The 19,797-nt window shown below is 34.7% G+C and overlaps 1 protein-coding gene across 5 annotated transcripts in view; it reads left to right on the top strand.

Moving 5' to 3' along the window:
• Positions 1 to 14,626, top strand: part of LOC126880071 (uncharacterized protein DDB_G0274171-like) — a 58,919-nt gene extending 44,293 nt beyond the window's left edge. For all 5 annotated transcript variants that reach the window (XM_050643749.1, XM_050643755.1, XM_050643732.1 and 2 more), the window contains 2 exons: positions 10,110 to 10,241; positions 14,455 to 14,626. In XM_050643749.1, coding sequence (XP_050499706.1) covers positions 10,110 to 10,241; positions 14,455 to 14,477 — 155 coding nt within the window. In that variant the 3' untranslated portion in view covers positions 14,478 to 14,626. The remainder of the gene's footprint in view (positions 1 to 10,109; positions 10,242 to 14,454) is intronic.
• Positions 14,627 to 19,797: the final 5,171 nt, after the last annotated feature.

Genomic DNA, 19,797 nt, shown 5'->3' with positions numbered 1-19,797 from the left:
TCCCACACCTGTCCTAACACTAGTCGTTACTACCTCATACATATCCCTCACAAGCTTTACATATTCACCAGGGACTCCTTTCTTATTGAGTGCCCACCACAGAGTCTCTCGAAGAACTCTATCATATGCTTTCTCAAGATCAATGAATACCATATGAGCGTTTGTTTCTTTACTCCTGTATTTTTCCATCAACTGCTTTATAATAAAAATTGCATCTGTTTGTTAATCTGCCCTGCATAAAGCCAAATTGATTCTCGGATATTTGGGTCTCTTCACGTATCCGTCTATCAATTACTCTTTCCCATATTTTCATGGTGTGGCTAAGCAGTTTTATAGCCCTGTAGTTTGTACATTGTTGTATATCTCCCTTGTTTTTGTAAACAGGTACCAGTACACTGCTTCTCCATTCGTCTGGCATTTGTCCACCTTCCATAATTCTATTAAATAGACCTGCTAGCCACCTTGTTCCTGTCTCTCCCAATGCTCTCCCTATTTCCCCAGGAATATCATCTGGTCCTACAGCTTTTTGCTTTCTTTATTTTTTGAAGCGCTTGAGCCACTTCCTCGTTTGTTATTTTGGTGACCATTGCTGCTACTCTCTCCGTTGACTCTACAGGCTGTCTGTCAAATTCTTCATTTAATAAGCTGTCAAAGTACTTTCTCCATTTTTTTTGACATCCCTTTCGTGAACTAGTATTTTATTAATTTCATCTCGGATACATCTAATCTGATTAAAATCTTTTGCTTTCTTTGCTCTCTGTTTGGCTATTTTATATATCTTCGTTTCGCCTTCCCTGGTATCAAGTTGATCGTATAGGTTTGAATACGCTTCTGCTTTGGCTTTTGCTACTGCTACTTTCGCTTCCTTTTTCGCCACCATATAGTTTTGAAGATCTGTGTCGGATCTGGTTTCTTGCCACTTTTTATATAATTTTCTCTTCTCTTTATTTTTCTTTGAACTTCGTTTGACCACCACCAAGTCTCTTTATCCTCAAACTTTTTTCCTGACGTTTTCCCAAGTATTTCAATAGCAATCTCTCTAAGGATCTCTAAGAATCTCTCTAAGTCTCTCCCGGACTAAGTCAGTACCCCTATTAATAAACAGTGACTAACGATGGACTAAGCTAAACCCTCTCTAGTCTCGGACTAAAATTTAAACCCAGGTAATAGCAGGTTTAAACCGAGACTAACTTGACGTTTTGTATTCATAACCTTACACACTTGCTAAATACATTAGGTATTTGCTTTTGCTTGCTTTTATATATATGTAATAACATTATTATTTTATTATTGATAATAAAGAGAGATTATTTTATTAATCAGACGAATTAAATGAGGATAGAAATCAGCGGAACGATATTCCTCTTGGGAGTCACATTAAAATATACAAAATTAGGAAAAAATCTTTAGTTTAGAGGAGTTAAAAGGTAAATTTAAAGTCAAATACCGATTTTCAAAAGATACAGCAGTTAATATGATATATAAAACAATAATACAATAATATAAAATATAAAACACCAAGTAGCACCTTCTCAGAACAAAGTCCAACAAAAATTACCTAAAATTTATGCAGAAACGGCACCGAAACCGAACAGCTGTTCGGTTTATAAGAAAGAGCGGTTAAATCCTCTACACTTTTCTTCTTTTTCGCAAAATTCTCTCCACTTTTCTTTTTTTTTTTCTCAAGGATTGCCAACATAAATTTGTCGTAACTAGGACTAATGGCTGTATGACACTATGCATTTTCTTGTATCATTTCTAATATCGTTTCTGATATCGTTTCTTGTATACATTTTCTTGTATCATTTCTTGTACGTACATTTGTGCCCTGTACGACACTATGCAAGTTCTTGTATCGAAAATTGTATGAAATTCGGCACGTGATTGGTCGAAATTTTGTTTGTGTTTGTCACCCTGTGTCACGTTATGGTAGTACTGCATCTACAGCTACAGCTGATTTTATAAAATTTATAAACTTTTAATTAACATTTTAATGTTAACCAGAATTTTACGTTGACTGTTTGAGGTTGATTATTTGTGTTTTTATTTTGTTTTGATATTTGTGCTAAAATATTTGTATTAGAATTATCTTCAGTTTGATCCAATTAGGAACTACTGTATTTTCGTCTATTAAAAAATTATGCACCATGAAACCTAAATTTATAGTTTGAACTTTACTAGGAGCTAAATATATGGTTATTAGTAGAACACAGTAGTCCATTCCAAACGGTATATTAAGTATCAATAAAAGATTTATAAATAATACCTACAAAAACACAAATAAATTCATCAATACATGATCCCATTTTCATTTCAGCCGCCATTATGAGTAAGTTAAGTAATAATTACTTAATAAGTAATAATTATTATGACATTTTAGATGTTTTACCAACAGGTTTTACGTTTTTGCTCTTTGCGCAGAAATTGGCGCAGTTCTTGTACAAGAATCTGTGTCTGACTCAAATTCTTGTATCGTTTCTGATATCGTTTCTTGTATCTGTGTATGACACTATGCATTTTTTTGACATATCAGAAACGATATTAGAAATGATACAAGAAAATGTATAGTGTCATACAGCCTTAAGGAAGGTTTAGTTAGTCCGAGCTCAGTCGGTGTTTGTTAATGACAATCTTAAAATGAAGTTAGTACTAGCTTAATCTCGGACTAACTAGTCCGAGACTAACGTCGGACTAAGCAATTTTTATTAATAAGGCAGTTAGGGTGTGAAACCGTGCGGTACATTTGAGAGTATCAAAACATGACATCGAGGAGAGTAAAATATATAGAAACTGTGGTTTGCTAGAGACACCTGCGTGAAATTTCAATTTTCTTTTGTAAACAAAATCGCATGTGCGGTAGCGATTTTGTCCCCTAAGCCAATTTAGGAACCTATAAAGGAGTATTGATTAAATTTTTAAAAATTTGGGCATAAGAGCCAATGGTTTCCTTAGGTTGTTAATTATGGCATGAATCGTGTTAAGCTGTCGGCAATACTGTTTTCTATATTTAAAATATTGAATATTTTTAGTAATGTTTTACCCCTTTGTATACATTTAGTAGTTCTATCTTTTCCTTTTCATGGGTATTCTGTGGAAGATCTTCAACGTATTAAATGCGTTTGAGCTTCTCATTAAGCTATATACCTTCTTCTTCACGTGCCATATCAAAATTATCCGACGTTGGCAATCACCATTGCGAAGACTTCTCGATTTTCTGCAATATGGAATAATTGTCCTGCATTCTGAACCCACTCACGAATGTTTTTTTAACTAAGAAACTTGTTTTCTTCCTACACATCTACGGCCTTTCAAATCTATTTTGTTTTTAAGGATCAGTTGTAATATTAGATATTATAAAATTTTTATATCGGTTTCCCGTTACACATATGTCCCAGATAAGATATTTTACGGTGATTAACAGTCTTTAGCAGTTTTCTATATCTATTAGTCCTTCTCAGTACTTCTGCATGAGTTTTTCTTGCTGTCCAAGGTATCTTCAGCATCCGTCTATGAATCCACATTTCCAATGCTTCAATTCAGTTCATGGTCGATACTTTTAGCATCCACACTTCTGCACCTTACAAAAGTACAGACCGAGCATAGCACTTAACCATTCCAAGTGATCTGTACCTTTATATTTTTTTGCAAAAAGTTGTTTTTTAATGTTTATTTCTTTTTTTATATCATTTTTATATTTGTTTTAATTCATTCTTATATTAAGGCCAAGACAGACTTGTCGAATTCTGCCAAAGCGAGGAGATGGTAGTAATGAATACCTTATTTAAATTACCTAAAAGAAGACTTTATACCTGGATATCACCGGCGGATTCGGAAGATCACATTGTAAGAAACCAGATAGATTACATTTTAATCAAATCCAGATATAAAAACACTATAAAGTCTGTGAGAACATACCCCGGAGCTGACATAAATTCAGATCATAATCCATTAGTAGGCGTAATGAAGATAAAACTGAAAAAGATCCAAAAACAAACAAATATACAACGATTTGATGTCTCAAATATAAAAGAAGAACCTGTACGTCAGAGGCTAAAAGCAGAAATAAATGATAACTTAAAGAAAATCAAACAAGAAGTGATAAAGACAACAGATGTAAATGACAAATGGAACGTAATACAAGAAACGTTAGTAGAGGCAGGAAAGAAGATATTATCCACAAAAATAATAAAAAAACAGAGATGGATGACTTCAGAAATCCTAGAGCTAATGGAGGAAAGAAGGAAACATAAAGGCAGGAGTAAGGCAAAATACAAGGAAATCCAGAGATTAATAAGAAAGAAAATAAAAGAGGCCAAATCCACCTGGCTGGCAAATCAATGTAGTGAAATAGAAGAATATTCTAAAAAGTATGATAGCTTTAACATGCACAAGAAAATTAAGGAAATCACAAATACACAGCGAAAAAAGAGAGATGGCCTTCTTAAAGATATAAATGGAAAAATTATTATAGAAGTCAAAGAGAAATTAAAAAAGTGGAAGACATACATAACAGATCTGTTTGAGGATAATAGACAAGAACCGGAAGAAATCGACAGAGAAACGGGATCAGAGATTATAATGGAGGAAATCGAACAAGCAATACGAAACGCAAAAAACGGAAAAACTGTAGGTCCAGACGAAATACCTGCGGAATTACTGAAATGTCTAGACGATGAAACTCTACCGGTACTACTGGATCTGTTTAATGAAGTATATAAAACCGGAAAAATCCCTCAGAAATGGTTGGTGTCCACCTTTGTAACAATACCAAAAACAATATACGCCAAAGATTGTTCGGACTACAGGACAATATCACTAATAAGCCATACCCTCAAAATATTTCTAAAGGTGATTCATGGAAGATTATACAGAAAGCTAGAATATGATATGGATGATACCCAATTTGGGTTCCGCAAAGGACTTGGAACAAGAGAGGCATTGTTTGCGTTTAATGTCCTCTCTCAAAGATGCTTAGATATGAACCTGGATATTTACTCCTGTTTCATCGACTTCGAAAAAGCGTTCGACAGGGTCCGACATGAAAAACTAATAGAATTATTGAAAAACAGAGATATAGACAGACGAGATTTACGAATTATCATTAATCTGTATTGGATTCAAAAGGCCAATATAAAGATAGAAGAACAGGAGTCCGAGAATATTGATATAAAGAGAGGAGTAAGACAGGGTTGTGTTCTGTCGCCGCTACTGTTTAACCTGTACAGTGAAGCCATATTTCAGGAAGCGATAGCGGAGCTAAGTGATGGAATCTCTATAAACGGAACAATAGTAAATAACATAAGATTCGCTGATGACACCGTTATAATGGCAGACACCCTGGAATCACTACAAGAATTGCTAAATAGAATTAACGATTATTGCATTCGATACGGACTAAAAATAAACAAGAAAAAAACTAAATTTATGATTGTCTCAAAAACAGAACATGGAAATGAAAGGTTAATGATAGAGCAAACCCAAATAGAAAAAGTTAAGACATACAAATATCTGGGAACCTGGGTTGATGACAAAAATGACCAAAGCAAAGAAATTAAAGTCCGAATTGAAACTGCAAGGCAAGCATTTATAAAAATGAAGACACTGCTTACAAACAAAGACCTTCAGTTGCCTCTCAGATTGAGGGCTCTAAGATGCTACATATTTTCTATATTGCTATACGGAATGGAAGCTTGGACATTGAAGAGACAACACATAAGAAGAATAGAAGCGTTCGAAATGTGGTGTTACAGAAGAATATTGAAAATTCAGGGGGTTCAAAGGATTACCAATGTTGAAGTGCTACGACGTTTAAATAAGGAGTTAGAAATTATGAAAAGTATAAAAACTAGAAAACTGGAATATTTGGGTCACATTACCAGAGGAGAAAAATATGAGTTGCTGAGAATTATTATGCAAGGAAGGATCCAAGGAAGAAGAGGCATAGGAAGAAGACGCATCTCCTGGCTGAGGAACCTTAGAGAATGGTTTAACTGTAGTTCATTACAACTATTCAGAGCAGCAGCCAACAAAGTGACCATAGCCATTATGATATCCAACCTCCGATAGGAGAGGGAACTTTAAGAAGAAGAATTAAGGCCAAAGAGCGAATTTTAGCAGTTCACCAGGTATGCCTCCAGGGACAAGCTGCTCGATTACTTTTCATTATTTTTTAGCACATTTCTTATATAATTTTCAGATATATCTGCAACTAGTATTTGTTTTTTCTGCTGATAGGTGTGTTTAGGTTTTCATGTTTTCATATACACACACCCAAACTTATATGGAATCACCATGTATTTCAAAGTAATATTTATTTATTTTGAAGAAACTTGTTATTGTTGCGAAGAATAAAGGTTTTTATTGAAAATAAACAAATATATAAGACAATCAGATAGTACAGCTCGGTACGGTATAGGTTATTTTCTTGAGTTGCAAATTAAACGAAAATAAATAAAATAACTTTTGCGTCCAAAAACGAAAATATTCCTGATGTCGGGCTACAGAACTTACAACAAGGAAAGATTATTGGTCTTGTGGAGAAAGTAGTTTTCTCAGAGGGATATAGCTGTAGAGCTAGGCGTAATACAAGGCGTTCTGTCCAAAACCTATGCTTTAAAATATTGAATATTTTTAGTAATGTTTTACCCATTTGAATACATTTAGTAGTTCTATCTTTTTTAATGGGTGTTCTGTGGAAGATCTTCAACGTATTAAATGAGTTTGAGCTTCTCATTAAGCTATATACCTTCTTCTTCACGTGCCATATAAAAATTTCCCGACGTTGGCAATCACCATTGCGAAGACTTCTCGATTTTCTGCAATATGGAATAATTGTCCTGCATTCTGAGTCCACTCACAAATATTTTTTAACTAAGAAACTTGTTTTCTTCCTACACCTCTACGGCCTTTCAAATCTATTTTGCCTTTAAGGATCAGTTGTAATATTAAATATTATAAAATTTTTCTAATTTCTAATTTCTTATGCTAGGTAACAAGAACTAGGAAAGCTCAAAAATAAAGCAAGTGAAAGTCGCCAAAAGTAACAACGGCTCTCCAAGATCGTTTAATTGTCTAATCGCTGGAAGACACCCAACCATTTCTCATCTGCAGCTCCAAAAGCAGCTTTTGGAAGCTACAGGTGTAACTGTTTCAGTTGAAACGATAAGAAAAGTTTGTACCAAAAAGTATACCGCAGGAGACAGTTATGGGTTCCCGAGTTATCCAGGCAGCACAAGATTGATCGCTTAAATTGGTGTCTTCACCACTGAAACTGGAACATTGGAAATTGCCAAAATGTGCTATCTTCAAAAAAAGTCAGGATTTGTGTAAAATCAGATGACCCATCAAAATTGGTCAAGAAGCAAGAACGAAAACTGCCAGATCTGTTCACAAATATACAAGCGGAAGTGTAATGTTCTGGAGAAGAATTATGATCCGTAAATAAACTCATTTAATTTTCATCCAATCAACTTTAACTGCTCACAGGTATGTTGATAACCTGTAGTCAGGCTCTGGAGAGGTACAATAGGAGAAAATTTAATTTTATTGCATGATAATGGACCTCTTCATACCATTAGAGTGACTACAGACATCATTGAAGCAGAAGGTATCCCTTGTTTAGAGTGGCCTGCTTGTTCACTTGAGCTTAATCCTATAGAGTATTTGTGGGATATGCTTAAAAGAAAAATTAGAGCTCATCGGGATAATTTACAAAACACCGCACGGCTAGTATAAGCTGCTCTTAAAGGATGGAGCAACCTACCACAACAAAATATTGATAATTTGATTAGGAGCGTGCCGACTCAAACTGAAGCTTGCAGAACCCTAGAGCCGATGCCGCACTGCAGGATGCTAGATGGTGGCTTGGAGGGTGGATTTTAAAGGTGGATGGTGGAGGGTCGCTGCATCCTGGACGCAGTGAAAGAGTGAAATGAAGTCAGAAGTCAGTATCCAACTGACTGCTGAGGAATCGTTTGTTTCATTTGTTACGTTACATTTGGTTTGTTTTTTAGCTTATCGTTCATATTAGAGGTAAAACTCACTCACTAAACTTTTCAGAAAGTGGAGAAAAATCGACTTAAAGGCAAAAATTGTTTTTTTAGATTGACCTGACTTGAATATTGGATTTTTTTTTAATGCAACTGCAAAGAATAAATAAAACAGATATTTTAAAGGCCGCGTCTCACCATCAAATAATTTGATCAAACAGTTTGAGCAAACTTGACGTACTTGAGGAAGTACGTCAAAGTGACGTCACAATTGCAGTTTTTTTGAAATTCTAAAAATCTGTGCTCTCACTATCAGTCTAGTTTGATCAAATTTTTTGTATTGAGTTGTCTAACTTGTTTGTACTTTATTTAAAATTAAAATTTTTCATTATTATCCACAATGAACACTCAGGATGTGACGTCACTAACTGTCACTTTCAGTTTGCTCAAACCAGTTTGATCAAATTATTTGATGGTGGGACGCGGTCTTAAGCCATGTTTCGTCGCAAAGTGGGTCTGCTAGCTCCCAAATTGCCCTTCTTTTATACACAGCACTAGCGAGGCTACCCGGATGGATTATCAAACACGATTGATATTGGTGGATAGACTCCTGGCGGACCACCGGGTGGGTAGATGGTAGTGGGAGGCCACTGCGGCTACCGTCGTTGTATTATTCGTGGTATAAGTATCTGGATGGTCGCCAGGTGGGTATCTACCATCCACCATCCTAGCAAACTTCCTGCACTGCGGCATCGGCCCTGAGGTTATAACACTGACTACCATAAAATACAAGAAAATGAATAAAAACCATTTAAACATTATTCGTTTTACATTGAAATTTTATACGCTATTGACTTTAAAACAACTACTTTCAATTTGTTTGTTAAATACTTTATTGATTTTATTTAATTGTTATGTATTTGTTATTAAATTGCTTTAAATAAATATTGTTTGACTTCGTGTGTTTGCTTTTTTTAATTCGCACGAAATAGTAAGAAATATCAGATGATTCCACATAAGTTTGGGTGTGTGCATTTCTTCATTTGTTATTGCTCATATGTTTCTTTTCTAATAGTCACCATTTATTAAAAAAAAGACATTGACTCGTCGTTTAGTTCATCTGAGGGGTACAGTGGCGGATCCAGAAATTTTTTTTGGGGGGTGGGGTCATAGATCTTGAGGATGACTTAATTACTTTTCTCTGATGTAACGTCACTTAGTCTTACCCCCCCCCCTAAGATAAGTGGGTTTCCAATTATTTTTTGGATGGGCCTAAATTTTTTGTTTGACGGCTCTCGGTTTTTCTCTTTTTAGGATTATTAAATTGATATTTTAGGGGCCGGCGTAGCCGAGTGGTAGTGTGCTAAGCTAGCGTGCCGGTGGTCCGGAGTTCAAATCCTACCGCCGGCAAGAACAACTAGACATTTTTAAAATGTTTATAGGCCCCAGGTCGACTCAGCCTGAATAAAAATGAGTACCTTGGATAAAACCAGGGGTAATAATAGGCGGTTGAAGCGTAGCACTGGCCCTGTTACCTTCCTTGTATACCGTAGGCCCTAGATATAGCAGACTACCCTGCTGTACTCCCAAAGCCACGTGAGCGGTATAAAACGGGAGACTATTATTATTATTAAATTGATATTTATTTTCCGCTTGGGAGGGGTCATGACCCCGTGACACCCCCCTTGGATCTGCCAATGGAGGGATACCTTTTTGGTAAAACATTTAATGTTTTCGCCCTCATTTTATTTTATTTTTATTAGTCTGTTCTAATCGGTATTTCTAATGTATATTCTTGATCTCACCAAATGGTGGACTGATACACAGATGGTTCCCCTATACTCTATATCCTCTCGATTTTTCGACCATGATCATTAAGTATTTTATTATTCTATTGTTCTGTATTATTATTCAGTCAAATCTATTATGTGCATTCAAGAGCCTTTTGACTTGGATATTTTAAAAACCTACTGTTTATAGTATAATATGTTCCTATTGTTTTCCATAGATGTACTTTGACAAATTTTTACAGTTACTAAAAGAATATGTATTTTCATAATTTGGCAATTGTAACGTTTATTTTTTAAATTTTAATTTATTATAGAAATGTTTTTGTTTAAGGCAACCCATTGTTACCCAAAGATAACCCATGCAAAGGTAAACAATGCACTGTTGCAGTGGCTACAGACTGCCCTCCTGGATCTATATTGAAGATGAAAGATGGTAATTGTTGTCCCACGTGCGAACCATTCGGTAAGTTTGTTTGTTCCTCGGTTTTATGAGAGTAACAGATTTGATATATACCTCCTAACCTAACCTAAACACACTTCCCAAAAGACGACCAAATATACTTACTAAAAATCCCTAGGTTTCAATAAATGTTAATAAATATCGTAAAAATAAACCCACAACCGTGATTTTCCGTGTAACGATTGGTTGTAGTGCTAAAAATATCTTAAAATTTCACAGTAATTCATAGATCTTTTACAAAATGAAAAAATTTGCTCTTATACTTTTTTAAAATTATGTCAATCAGGACAAAAGCCGACAGCCATTTTAAAATCCGCCAGATCAACAAATTAAATCCTGTTCTTGTTTATCGATTATGACGTTTCTCTTTAACTGATTATTATGTACCTACTCTTTGCGTACATTACGTATATGCCTTTTGTTATTTCTTTTCTTAGCATGCCTTACATTTGTGGTTATATTAGTAAATAGGTAATTAATTTTTCAATTTCAATACTCTATAAATATGTGATTTGATACTGCATTTGAAAAGGAAACAATTAATATTCAAAATATAGTGGTCGGGACTTTTACTTATGCGAGGATTGTGGCATGTCGGGATTTTGGCATGTCGAGATTTTGATGTGTCGGGATTTTGGGGTGTCGGGATTCTGGTGTGTCGGGATTCTGGCGTGTCGGGATTTTGGCTGTCGGGATTTTGGCTGTCGGGATTTTGGCTGTAGGGATTTTGGGTGCCACCGGTTTGTGTCATAGCTCTTTTCGTTTCTCCTTTTCAACGTCTTTTTACAAGTTCCTATACCGTTTAGGAACCATAACTTTCAAATTATTGAATATAATTTAAAAGCTTCTTTTCCAATAGGAACGGACCAGAGCAAATTGAATGTCTTATCAGTTATGGTCAACACGTAGAGTTTTTGCATTATTTTCATTGTGGCGTTATACGGCACCTATAGATTTTGGTTTACAGTCTGGGCTGATTATCAGAGAACAGGCAATTTTTGGGAAAAGTTATTTACCAGCAATTTTATTGCTGGAATCGAATCTTATGATTGTATATATTAATAATATAGATATGCAAAGTCCGCAGATAGTGTGCTACTTTATTTATAAACAAAATGGCGCCCGAAAATCGTGTTTTTTCAATTTTTGCTCTATAACTCCAAAGATTTTAATTTTAGACCAAAAACACTCAAATAAAAATTCACCGCAATTAAATTCTGCATAGAGACGTGTTTTTTCCGATTTACTTCGACGAAAACTTTCCCAGGAAAAAAGAGGGTTTTTCCAACAAAATCTTTAATATTCAACTAAACTTTTAGATAAGTAGTTGTTAATCAATAATTAAATAACTTGGTAATGTAAAAGCCCTTTCCGTATATATTATAATTCCAGAAGCCGATGGAAATTTAATGAACAGTTTAGCAACAATTGAAATGTTAATTAAAAATTTACGGTCGCTATAATAACGACAATAATTATGATACATAAGAATAACTATGATTTTTTCATAAAAAGACACTATACCTGTCTAATGTACTTCACAGAATTGAAATTGGACTATTTAGGCGGCCTCAGAGATATTTTAAAATTATAAACAATTTTTTGGCTTATAAACAAATAGAATATCTCGGGAAATATTAAACTAAATTAAATTGTGAAAACGGTATTCGAAAGACAGCGGTAGAATGCTTCTTTTAAAAGAAAAAACGTTTAATTATGATGAGTGGTTCCTGAGATACAACCGGTCAAAGTTGACCGAAATTTACGGCAAAGATATAAACAATAGGATCATAATTTTCAAACCATCACCTTTTTATTTTTGTCCTCTTTCTCCGCACCAATTTTCATATCTCTAAAATCCTCATAACATATATTATTATAATAAAAACTATCGATAATACGTGTGAAAATTGCCAAAAATAGCAAAACTCCAATCAAAAATTAGGTTGGAGAAAATGTAACCCTCAAAGTTCAAAATCGGTATACGTTAACAAAATGCATTTTCTCGACTTCCCATAGAGCAATTTCCTTCATTATTTTTTTGTTCCCTAATAACTCGAGTAGAGCCATCGAACTAACGCATTATTAAATGTCAAACCTGCTTTTGTTTTGTTATAATAAATTAATTTATTTATTATAACACAATATTTTAATTTGTTTAAATAAAAATTGTTTAAATAATTATACAGCTTTCAAATGAGAATATTTATGTTTTTAACTTTAAAAGGTACACTTGTAGTAAGTTTATCTAAAAAAAGCCTACAACTGGAAAAAATATGTAATTTTCTGTTCTTATAAATAAATTAATCTATTATAACAAAACAAAAGCAGGTTTGACATTTAATAATGCGTTAGTTCGATGGCTCTACTCGAGTTATTAGGGAACAAAAAAAGAATGAAGGAAATTGCTCCATGGGAAGCCGAGAAAATGCATTTTGTTAACGTATACCGATTTTGAACTTTGACGGTTACATTTTCTCCAACCTAATTTTTGATTGGAATTTTGCTATTTTTGTCAATTTTCACACGTATTATCGATAGTTTTTATTATAATAATATATGTTATGAGGACTTTAAAGATATGAAAGTTGGTGTGGAGAAAGAGGACAAAAATAAAAAGGTAATGGTTTGAAAATTATAATCCTATTTTTTATATCTTTGCCGTAAATTCCGGTCAACTTTGACCGGTTGTATCTCAGGAACCGCTCGTCATAATTAAACGTTTTTGCTTTTAGAAGAAGTATCCTGCCACTGCCTTTCTCAAACCGTTTCCGCAATTTAATTTAGTTTAATATTTCCCGAGATATTCTATTTGTTTTTAAGCCAAAAAATTGTTTATAATTTTAAAATATTTCTGAGGCCGCCTAAATAGTCCAATTTGAATTCTGTAAAGTACATTAGATATGTATAGTGCCTTTTTATGAAAAAATCATAGTTATTCTTATGCATCATAATTATTGTCGTTATAATAGGAACCGTAAATTTATAATTTACATTTTAATTGTTGCTAAACTGTTCAGTCAATTTCCATAGACTTCTGGAATTATAATATATACGGAAAGGGCTTTTACGGTACCAAGTTATTTAATTATTGATTAACAACTACTTATCTAAAAGTTTAGTTGAAAACTAAAGATTTTGTTGGAAAAACCCGCTTTTTCCGGGGAAAGTTTTCGTCAAAGTAAACCGGGAAAAACACATCTCTATGCAGAATTTAATTGCGGTGAATTTTTATTTGGGTGTTTTTGGTCTAAAGTTAAAATCTTTTGGAGTTATAGAGCAAAAATTGAAAAAAACACGATTTTCGGGCGCCATTTTGTTTATAAAAAAAGTAGCACACTATCTGCGGACTTTGCATATCTATATTATTAATACGTACAATAATAAGATTCGATTCCAGCAGTAAAATTGATGGTAAATAACTTTTCCTTGTATTTTGCTAATTAGCCCAGAGTATTAGTAATTATTATGAGTTCCTCCTTGATAGATTCAACAACCTATCAGCATGTGCATTTCTCTTCCTTTTTTATCGCTCCACACAATTAAATAATTATATACTTTTATGACAAACTTCTTCTTCTTTTTCCCCTTCTTTTTCTTCTTCAGCCTGTTTGCATCCACTCATGGACAAACGTCTCCCCATGAGCTCTCCACTCTTCTCTGTCTTGTGCTATTTGGTGGCAGTTTCTCCCTACTTTGGCTTTGATGTCGTCTAGCCATCGTTTTTGTGGTATTCCACTATTACTACTGTGTTCGCGAGGTCTCCAATGTACAATGTTTCTCGTCCACCTATCGTTGTTTTGCCATGCCACGTGTCCTACCCAGTTCAATTTCATTTGCGCAATTCTTCCAATTACATCTTCCACCTTTGTCCTTCTTCGCACTTCTTCATTTCGTATGTGTTCCCTCACAGATACTTCTAATATAGCTTGTTCGATCGCCCTCTGTGTCGTTCTCAATCTATTGGCTGACAAACTACAGTAAAACCTGTCAGTAACGGCCACTAAAAATTAATGAACTGTTGGCCGATATTGAAAGGTGGCCGGTATTGCCAGTTTTTGTAGTCTACACATAATTGGTTTGGAGAATTTTTAAACTGGCCGTTAGTACAGGTGGCCGTTTTGGGCAGGTGGCCGGTAAAACAGGTTTTACTGTAGTAACATAAAATAGTGAAATGACAATAACTTGTACACTAAATATTATTATATTTTTTTAGGTAATCCACTGTCAAAGCCTTAAAACTGAAGAATGGATATTGTTGTGCCACCTGCCAAGTTATTTTAGATAACTAATAATAAATCAAGGACATATTTCAACTATCAGAAAAAATGACCGCGGTAGATGAAAAATTACCAATAAATTAATGAAGTACATATGACAAAACTTAATTATTGAGATTTGATTTTATAATCCTTTAACCATTCTCTATCCTTTATCCTTTTTTTATGTTTTCTCCCGAAAAAGTTAATATTTTGAAGTAATCATATTACTTAGTAATCAAAATCAAAAACAATGAAGAACAGGAAAAGCCCAAGACCTGACATGCTTCCTATCGACCTTTTAAAAATAATAGATGAGCAGCATATTGATGTTTTAGTGGTACTCTTGAACAAAATTTATAGCTCAGGCACATTACTCAAAGAATGGTTGACGTCGATCTTTATTTGCCTCCCTAAAAAGAAAAACGCAAGAGAATGCGGCGACTACCGCACCATTAGTTTTATGTCCCATGTGCTAAAGTTGCTACTGAAAGTCATCCATAACCGAACATATCATAAACTGGACATAGACATTAATGATACGCAATTTGGGTTTCGTAAAGGCCTGGGAACTCGTGAAGCTCTTTTTTTCACTTAACATACTTATACAAAGGTGCCTGGACGTCAGTCAAGATATATATATATATATATATATATATATATATATATATATATATATATATGCGTGTTTTAATGACTATAATAAAGCATTCGACAAAGTACATGAACAATTAATGCATGTCCTGGAATCAAAGAAGCTGGACTACAATGACCTCAGGATTATATAGAATTTATACTATAAGCAACGAACAAAAGTACGTGTTAACGACCAGCTGTCAAAGGAAATTGAAATCAGACGTGGAGTGAGACAGTGATGCGTGTTGTCGCCAATTCTTTTTAATGCCTACTCGGAAGAGATCTTGAAAAAAGTTCTTAAGGGTGAAACAGCTGGAATAAAGCTAAATGGAGTTCCCATTAACAACATTAGATATGCGGATGACTCTGTAATCTTGGCTGAAAATATTGGGGATATTCAGAGGCTGGTGACCAGTATAGCAGAGTTTGGACAAGAATACGGGCTAACAATGAATGTCAAAAAAAAAAATGAAGAGAATATCGAAAACTCAAAAAAATAACGAAAACCTCTTCATAAACGGGTCCAATATCGAACTAGTCGACCAATATACATATCTTGGAACGATAATCAACTCCACAGGAGATTACTTACAGGAAATCAAAATCAGAGTAGAAAAAGCTAGAGCAAATTTTAACAAAATGAGAAAAGTGCTCTTCACAAGAGATTTGAAGTTGGACCTAAGAGTTAGGTTGGCTAGGTGCTCGACTTTGTTTTATGGAATGGAAGCTTGGACCTTGAATGCTGCATCAATGAAAAAACTAAAATCATTCGAGCTGTGGGTGTACAGAAGAATTCTGAAAATACCGTGGACAGCACACGTCACAAACAAAGAGGTTCCGAGAAAGATGAATAAAGTAATGGAAATCCTAAAGACCATCAAAACAAGAAAATTGGAATATCTCGGAAATATTACACGTGCAGAGAGATACAGCTTGCTCCAATTGATTATGCCAGGGAAAGATTCAAGGAAAGAGAAGCATAGGGAGACGCAGAATATCGTGGCGCTGCGCAAACTGAGAGAGTGATACGGATGTACATCAAATGAATTTTCAGAGCAGCCGTCTCTAAAATACGAAGAGGTATGATGATTGCCGACCTCCACCGCGGAGGTGGCACTTAAAGAAGAAGAATCAAAATGGAGAAATTTAGGAGAAATCAAAATGAAGATAATTAAAGCAGAGAGAACAAGACAAAACAAAAGAAGATGGAATCTGGAGAAGTTAAAAGTACAGGATCTAAGAGAACAATATGAGACAACTCCAAAGGAAAATCTAACAGAAGCAAATAACACAGAGAAGATATGGAAAAATATAAAAGAATCCAATCTGAATTCAGCTGAAGAGGTGCTAGGATAGAGGGAAATAAAAAGAAGGAAGGAGTGGTTTGATGCAGAATGCGAAATCAAAATCAAACAGAAAAACCAAGCAAGAGATAAGTGGATATCAACTAAAGAAGAACATCATCGAAGCGAATACATAGAAAAAAAAGTAGCTGATAAATGTTGCAATAACAAAAAAAACTGTGGATGGAAGAGCTGTTAAAGGACCTAGAAAACAATAGTAACGACAGCTCCAAACTATTTGGATACCTAAAAGCACAACAAAGAAAAGGCAAACCAGTAGTTAAAATTGACAATAGATCATGGGAAACACACTTCACAGAACTATATAGATGCAAAGAAAGCCCGGCGAGGAAGTAGGGGCAATGGAAGATATTAGAGATAGTGAAATAGGGATACCAACATATGAAGAATATTTAGACATCATTCAAAAAATGAAACAGAAAAGAACACCTGGCACAGATGAAATGCCCAATGAGCTAATTAAAAACGGAGGGGAAAAGTTATTAACAAGATAACCTTATAGTTAGAATATGGAAAGCAGAAGAAATGCCCGAGGATTGGAAAGAAGGCAGAATTATACCAACGTTTAAGAAAGGAGAAGCAACAAACTGTAACAACTATAGAGGAACATCTCTACTGAGTACAACATATAAAATTTTAACAGCCGTCATCAAACAAAAACTCACTCAATTCACAGAGAAAAAATTGGGGACTACCATCAAGGATTCAGAGAAAGTTGATGTACTACAGATGCGATCTACATAGTTACACAAACAATCGAAAAATGCCACGAACACAACATCGAACTCCACATCCTCTTCGTATATTTCAGACAAGTTTTTGACTGTATTGGAAGAAATCAAATATTTATTGAAGTGAAAAATCAAGATATACCAGCAAAATTAATCAGATTAACAAAAATTACCATGGCTGGATCTCGTGCTAAACCAACAATAGAAGAAGGTAGCACAAAATCAATTGCAATAGAAACAGGAGTGCGACAAGGGGCTTCCCTGTCAACCACATTATTCAACATAGCAGTAGAAGGAACAGTCAAGGCCAGCAAAATTAAAGGAACTATAGCCCACTCCTCAACACAAATAGTTGCATATGCAGATGATTTAGTTTTTATGGAAAGAGACAAGGAAAGATCAAAGATAAAAGAAACAGTAACAATCCTGGCAAAAGGTGCACGGAAAAGAGGTCTAGAAATTAACGAAGAAAAACAAAATATCTACTCTGCTCTAGAAGAGAAGATAAGAGGACGAGAGAAATCGAAATAGTGAATGGCCAAAACAAGAGAAGTGAAGAAGTAACGGAACGAATACTAGCAGGCAACAAGACATACTGGAGATATCATAGGTTTGTGAAGGACAAGAACTTATCCAGAAATACAAAACTGAAAATATACAGAGTTGCAATCAGACCAGTAGTTACGTACGCAGCTGAGACAATGTGCCTCACGGATAAAGATGAAGAAAAATTAAGAATATTCGAAAGGATAATCCTCAGACGGATTATGGGCCCGATAAGAATGGACAACGGGGAAATGAGAAGAAGAATGAACCATGAACTAAGAGACATAATGAAGGGAGAAGATTTAGTTAGATTTATTAAAGCAGAGAGGTGAGATGGCTGGGACACATAGAGAGAAGGAAAAACGACCTACTGATTAAGAAGATCACCAGATGGAAACCAGAAACTGAAAGACCAAGTGAAAGACAAAGAGAGAGATGGGAGGACCAGGTCATGAGATATATCAAAATTCTAGAAGTGAGAAACTGGAGGGAAATATGCACATATCGAAATGAGTGAAAGAATATTTGTAACGAAAGCCAAGTCATACAACAAACTTTGACAACATACAAGTGAAACGCGGAGTGATTCACCGCAATAAACGAATCAGAGAGCTCTAAGTAAGAGCGGCAAACATTCCACCCGGAAAAAAAGCCCTGATGATGATGATGAATATTACTTAGTAATGATATTATCACACCCATCCAGTCCTGTTAATCGTAACACACCAATATGATTTTAGCACATTGATAATCCGGGCCTCCTAAACTGTATTGGGACGAGCTTTAAATATAAAACATAAAAAATAAAGATAAAAGAATACAAATACACAAACATTTACATTTGCACCATGCTCAATCAAAAAGCTCTGACAGGTAACACAATTGTGCTCATAGTAAGAATAGTTACTTCGGCAATGCTTCAGGAAGTTGGTGATTTCTTAATTCTACGGTAAAGCCTTGGCAGGAATCTGTTCACGGTGAGAATACTTCACCCCAAGTTGTAAGAATAAAACTGACATAGAGAAAATGGGGCCGGGTGAGGAGTTAGAAATGAGCTGCTTTTTAAATAAAAATATTAAGAGAATAAGCGAAGAAGCGACCCTGATTTATGCTTAAGGCTTTATGTAGTTGAATGTATTGTTGGTTTCATATTGCTAAAAAGTAACTTGTTGGCTTCATGCAGCTGAATACAAATTTTGACTGCAGTTGAGGTTGATTATAGATGAATCTTTGATATAAGCTAAATGTCCTGACAAGGCGAGATACAAACATAAAGCGATGTCAAAGATGGCATCAAAAAGTGCGCGAAAAACATACAGAGAATCTTGAAGTGCATCCAAACGTGTTAGCAAAAAGTTTAGGGAAAAAACCGCGCACTGTTCGTAGGTTAAAACGAAAAGTTCCGTTAGAGTTAATTGAATTCTTCTCCTTTAAGTGCCCGTCTCCTAATCGGAGGTTGGATATCATCATCACTATCTTTACTCGATCTAGAGCTGCTGTGGAGAGTACTATAGAACTACATTTAAACCAGTCGCTTAAATTCTTTAACCATGACATTCTACTTCTTGCTAGACTCTTTCTGCCTCTTATATTTCACTGTATTATCCCTGTATGTAGTTAATTGAATAATAGGTACTAAACTAATGTGTATAGGTTTATGTATATGTTATAGTCAAAGCCCGAATTTCAGGCACTCCTAGATTTGACTAGTCTATCCTCAGGTCTGACTGGCGGTCTTAGTCAAAGCCCGAAATAAATTAAAATTTGACTAGTCAAACCTAGGAGAGACTAAGTTGGTCATGCAAAGGTCGAAATTAAATTTTATGAAATCGGAGTTTGGCTAGTCAAACCCCGATCAGCTATTAAAATGTCGTAATTTGTTAGATCATTATAAAATATTTAATTACTGTCACCAACTGCCAATGTCAACTTTAATTGGGTTGCTGAAAACATAATTGATTAAAATTATGAGATTTATTAATCAATTATGTTAATAATTGTTATGTTAATTATGAATTAATAA

This window comes from Diabrotica virgifera, chromosome 1, assembly GCF_917563875.1.
Source record: "Diabrotica virgifera virgifera chromosome 1, PGI_DIABVI_V3a".
Lineage (NCBI taxonomy): Eukaryota > Metazoa > Arthropoda > Insecta > Coleoptera > Chrysomelidae > Diabrotica > Diabrotica virgifera.
The sequence above is the reverse complement of the archived record's forward strand: the minus strand, read 5'-3'. Positions and strand labels throughout refer to the sequence as shown.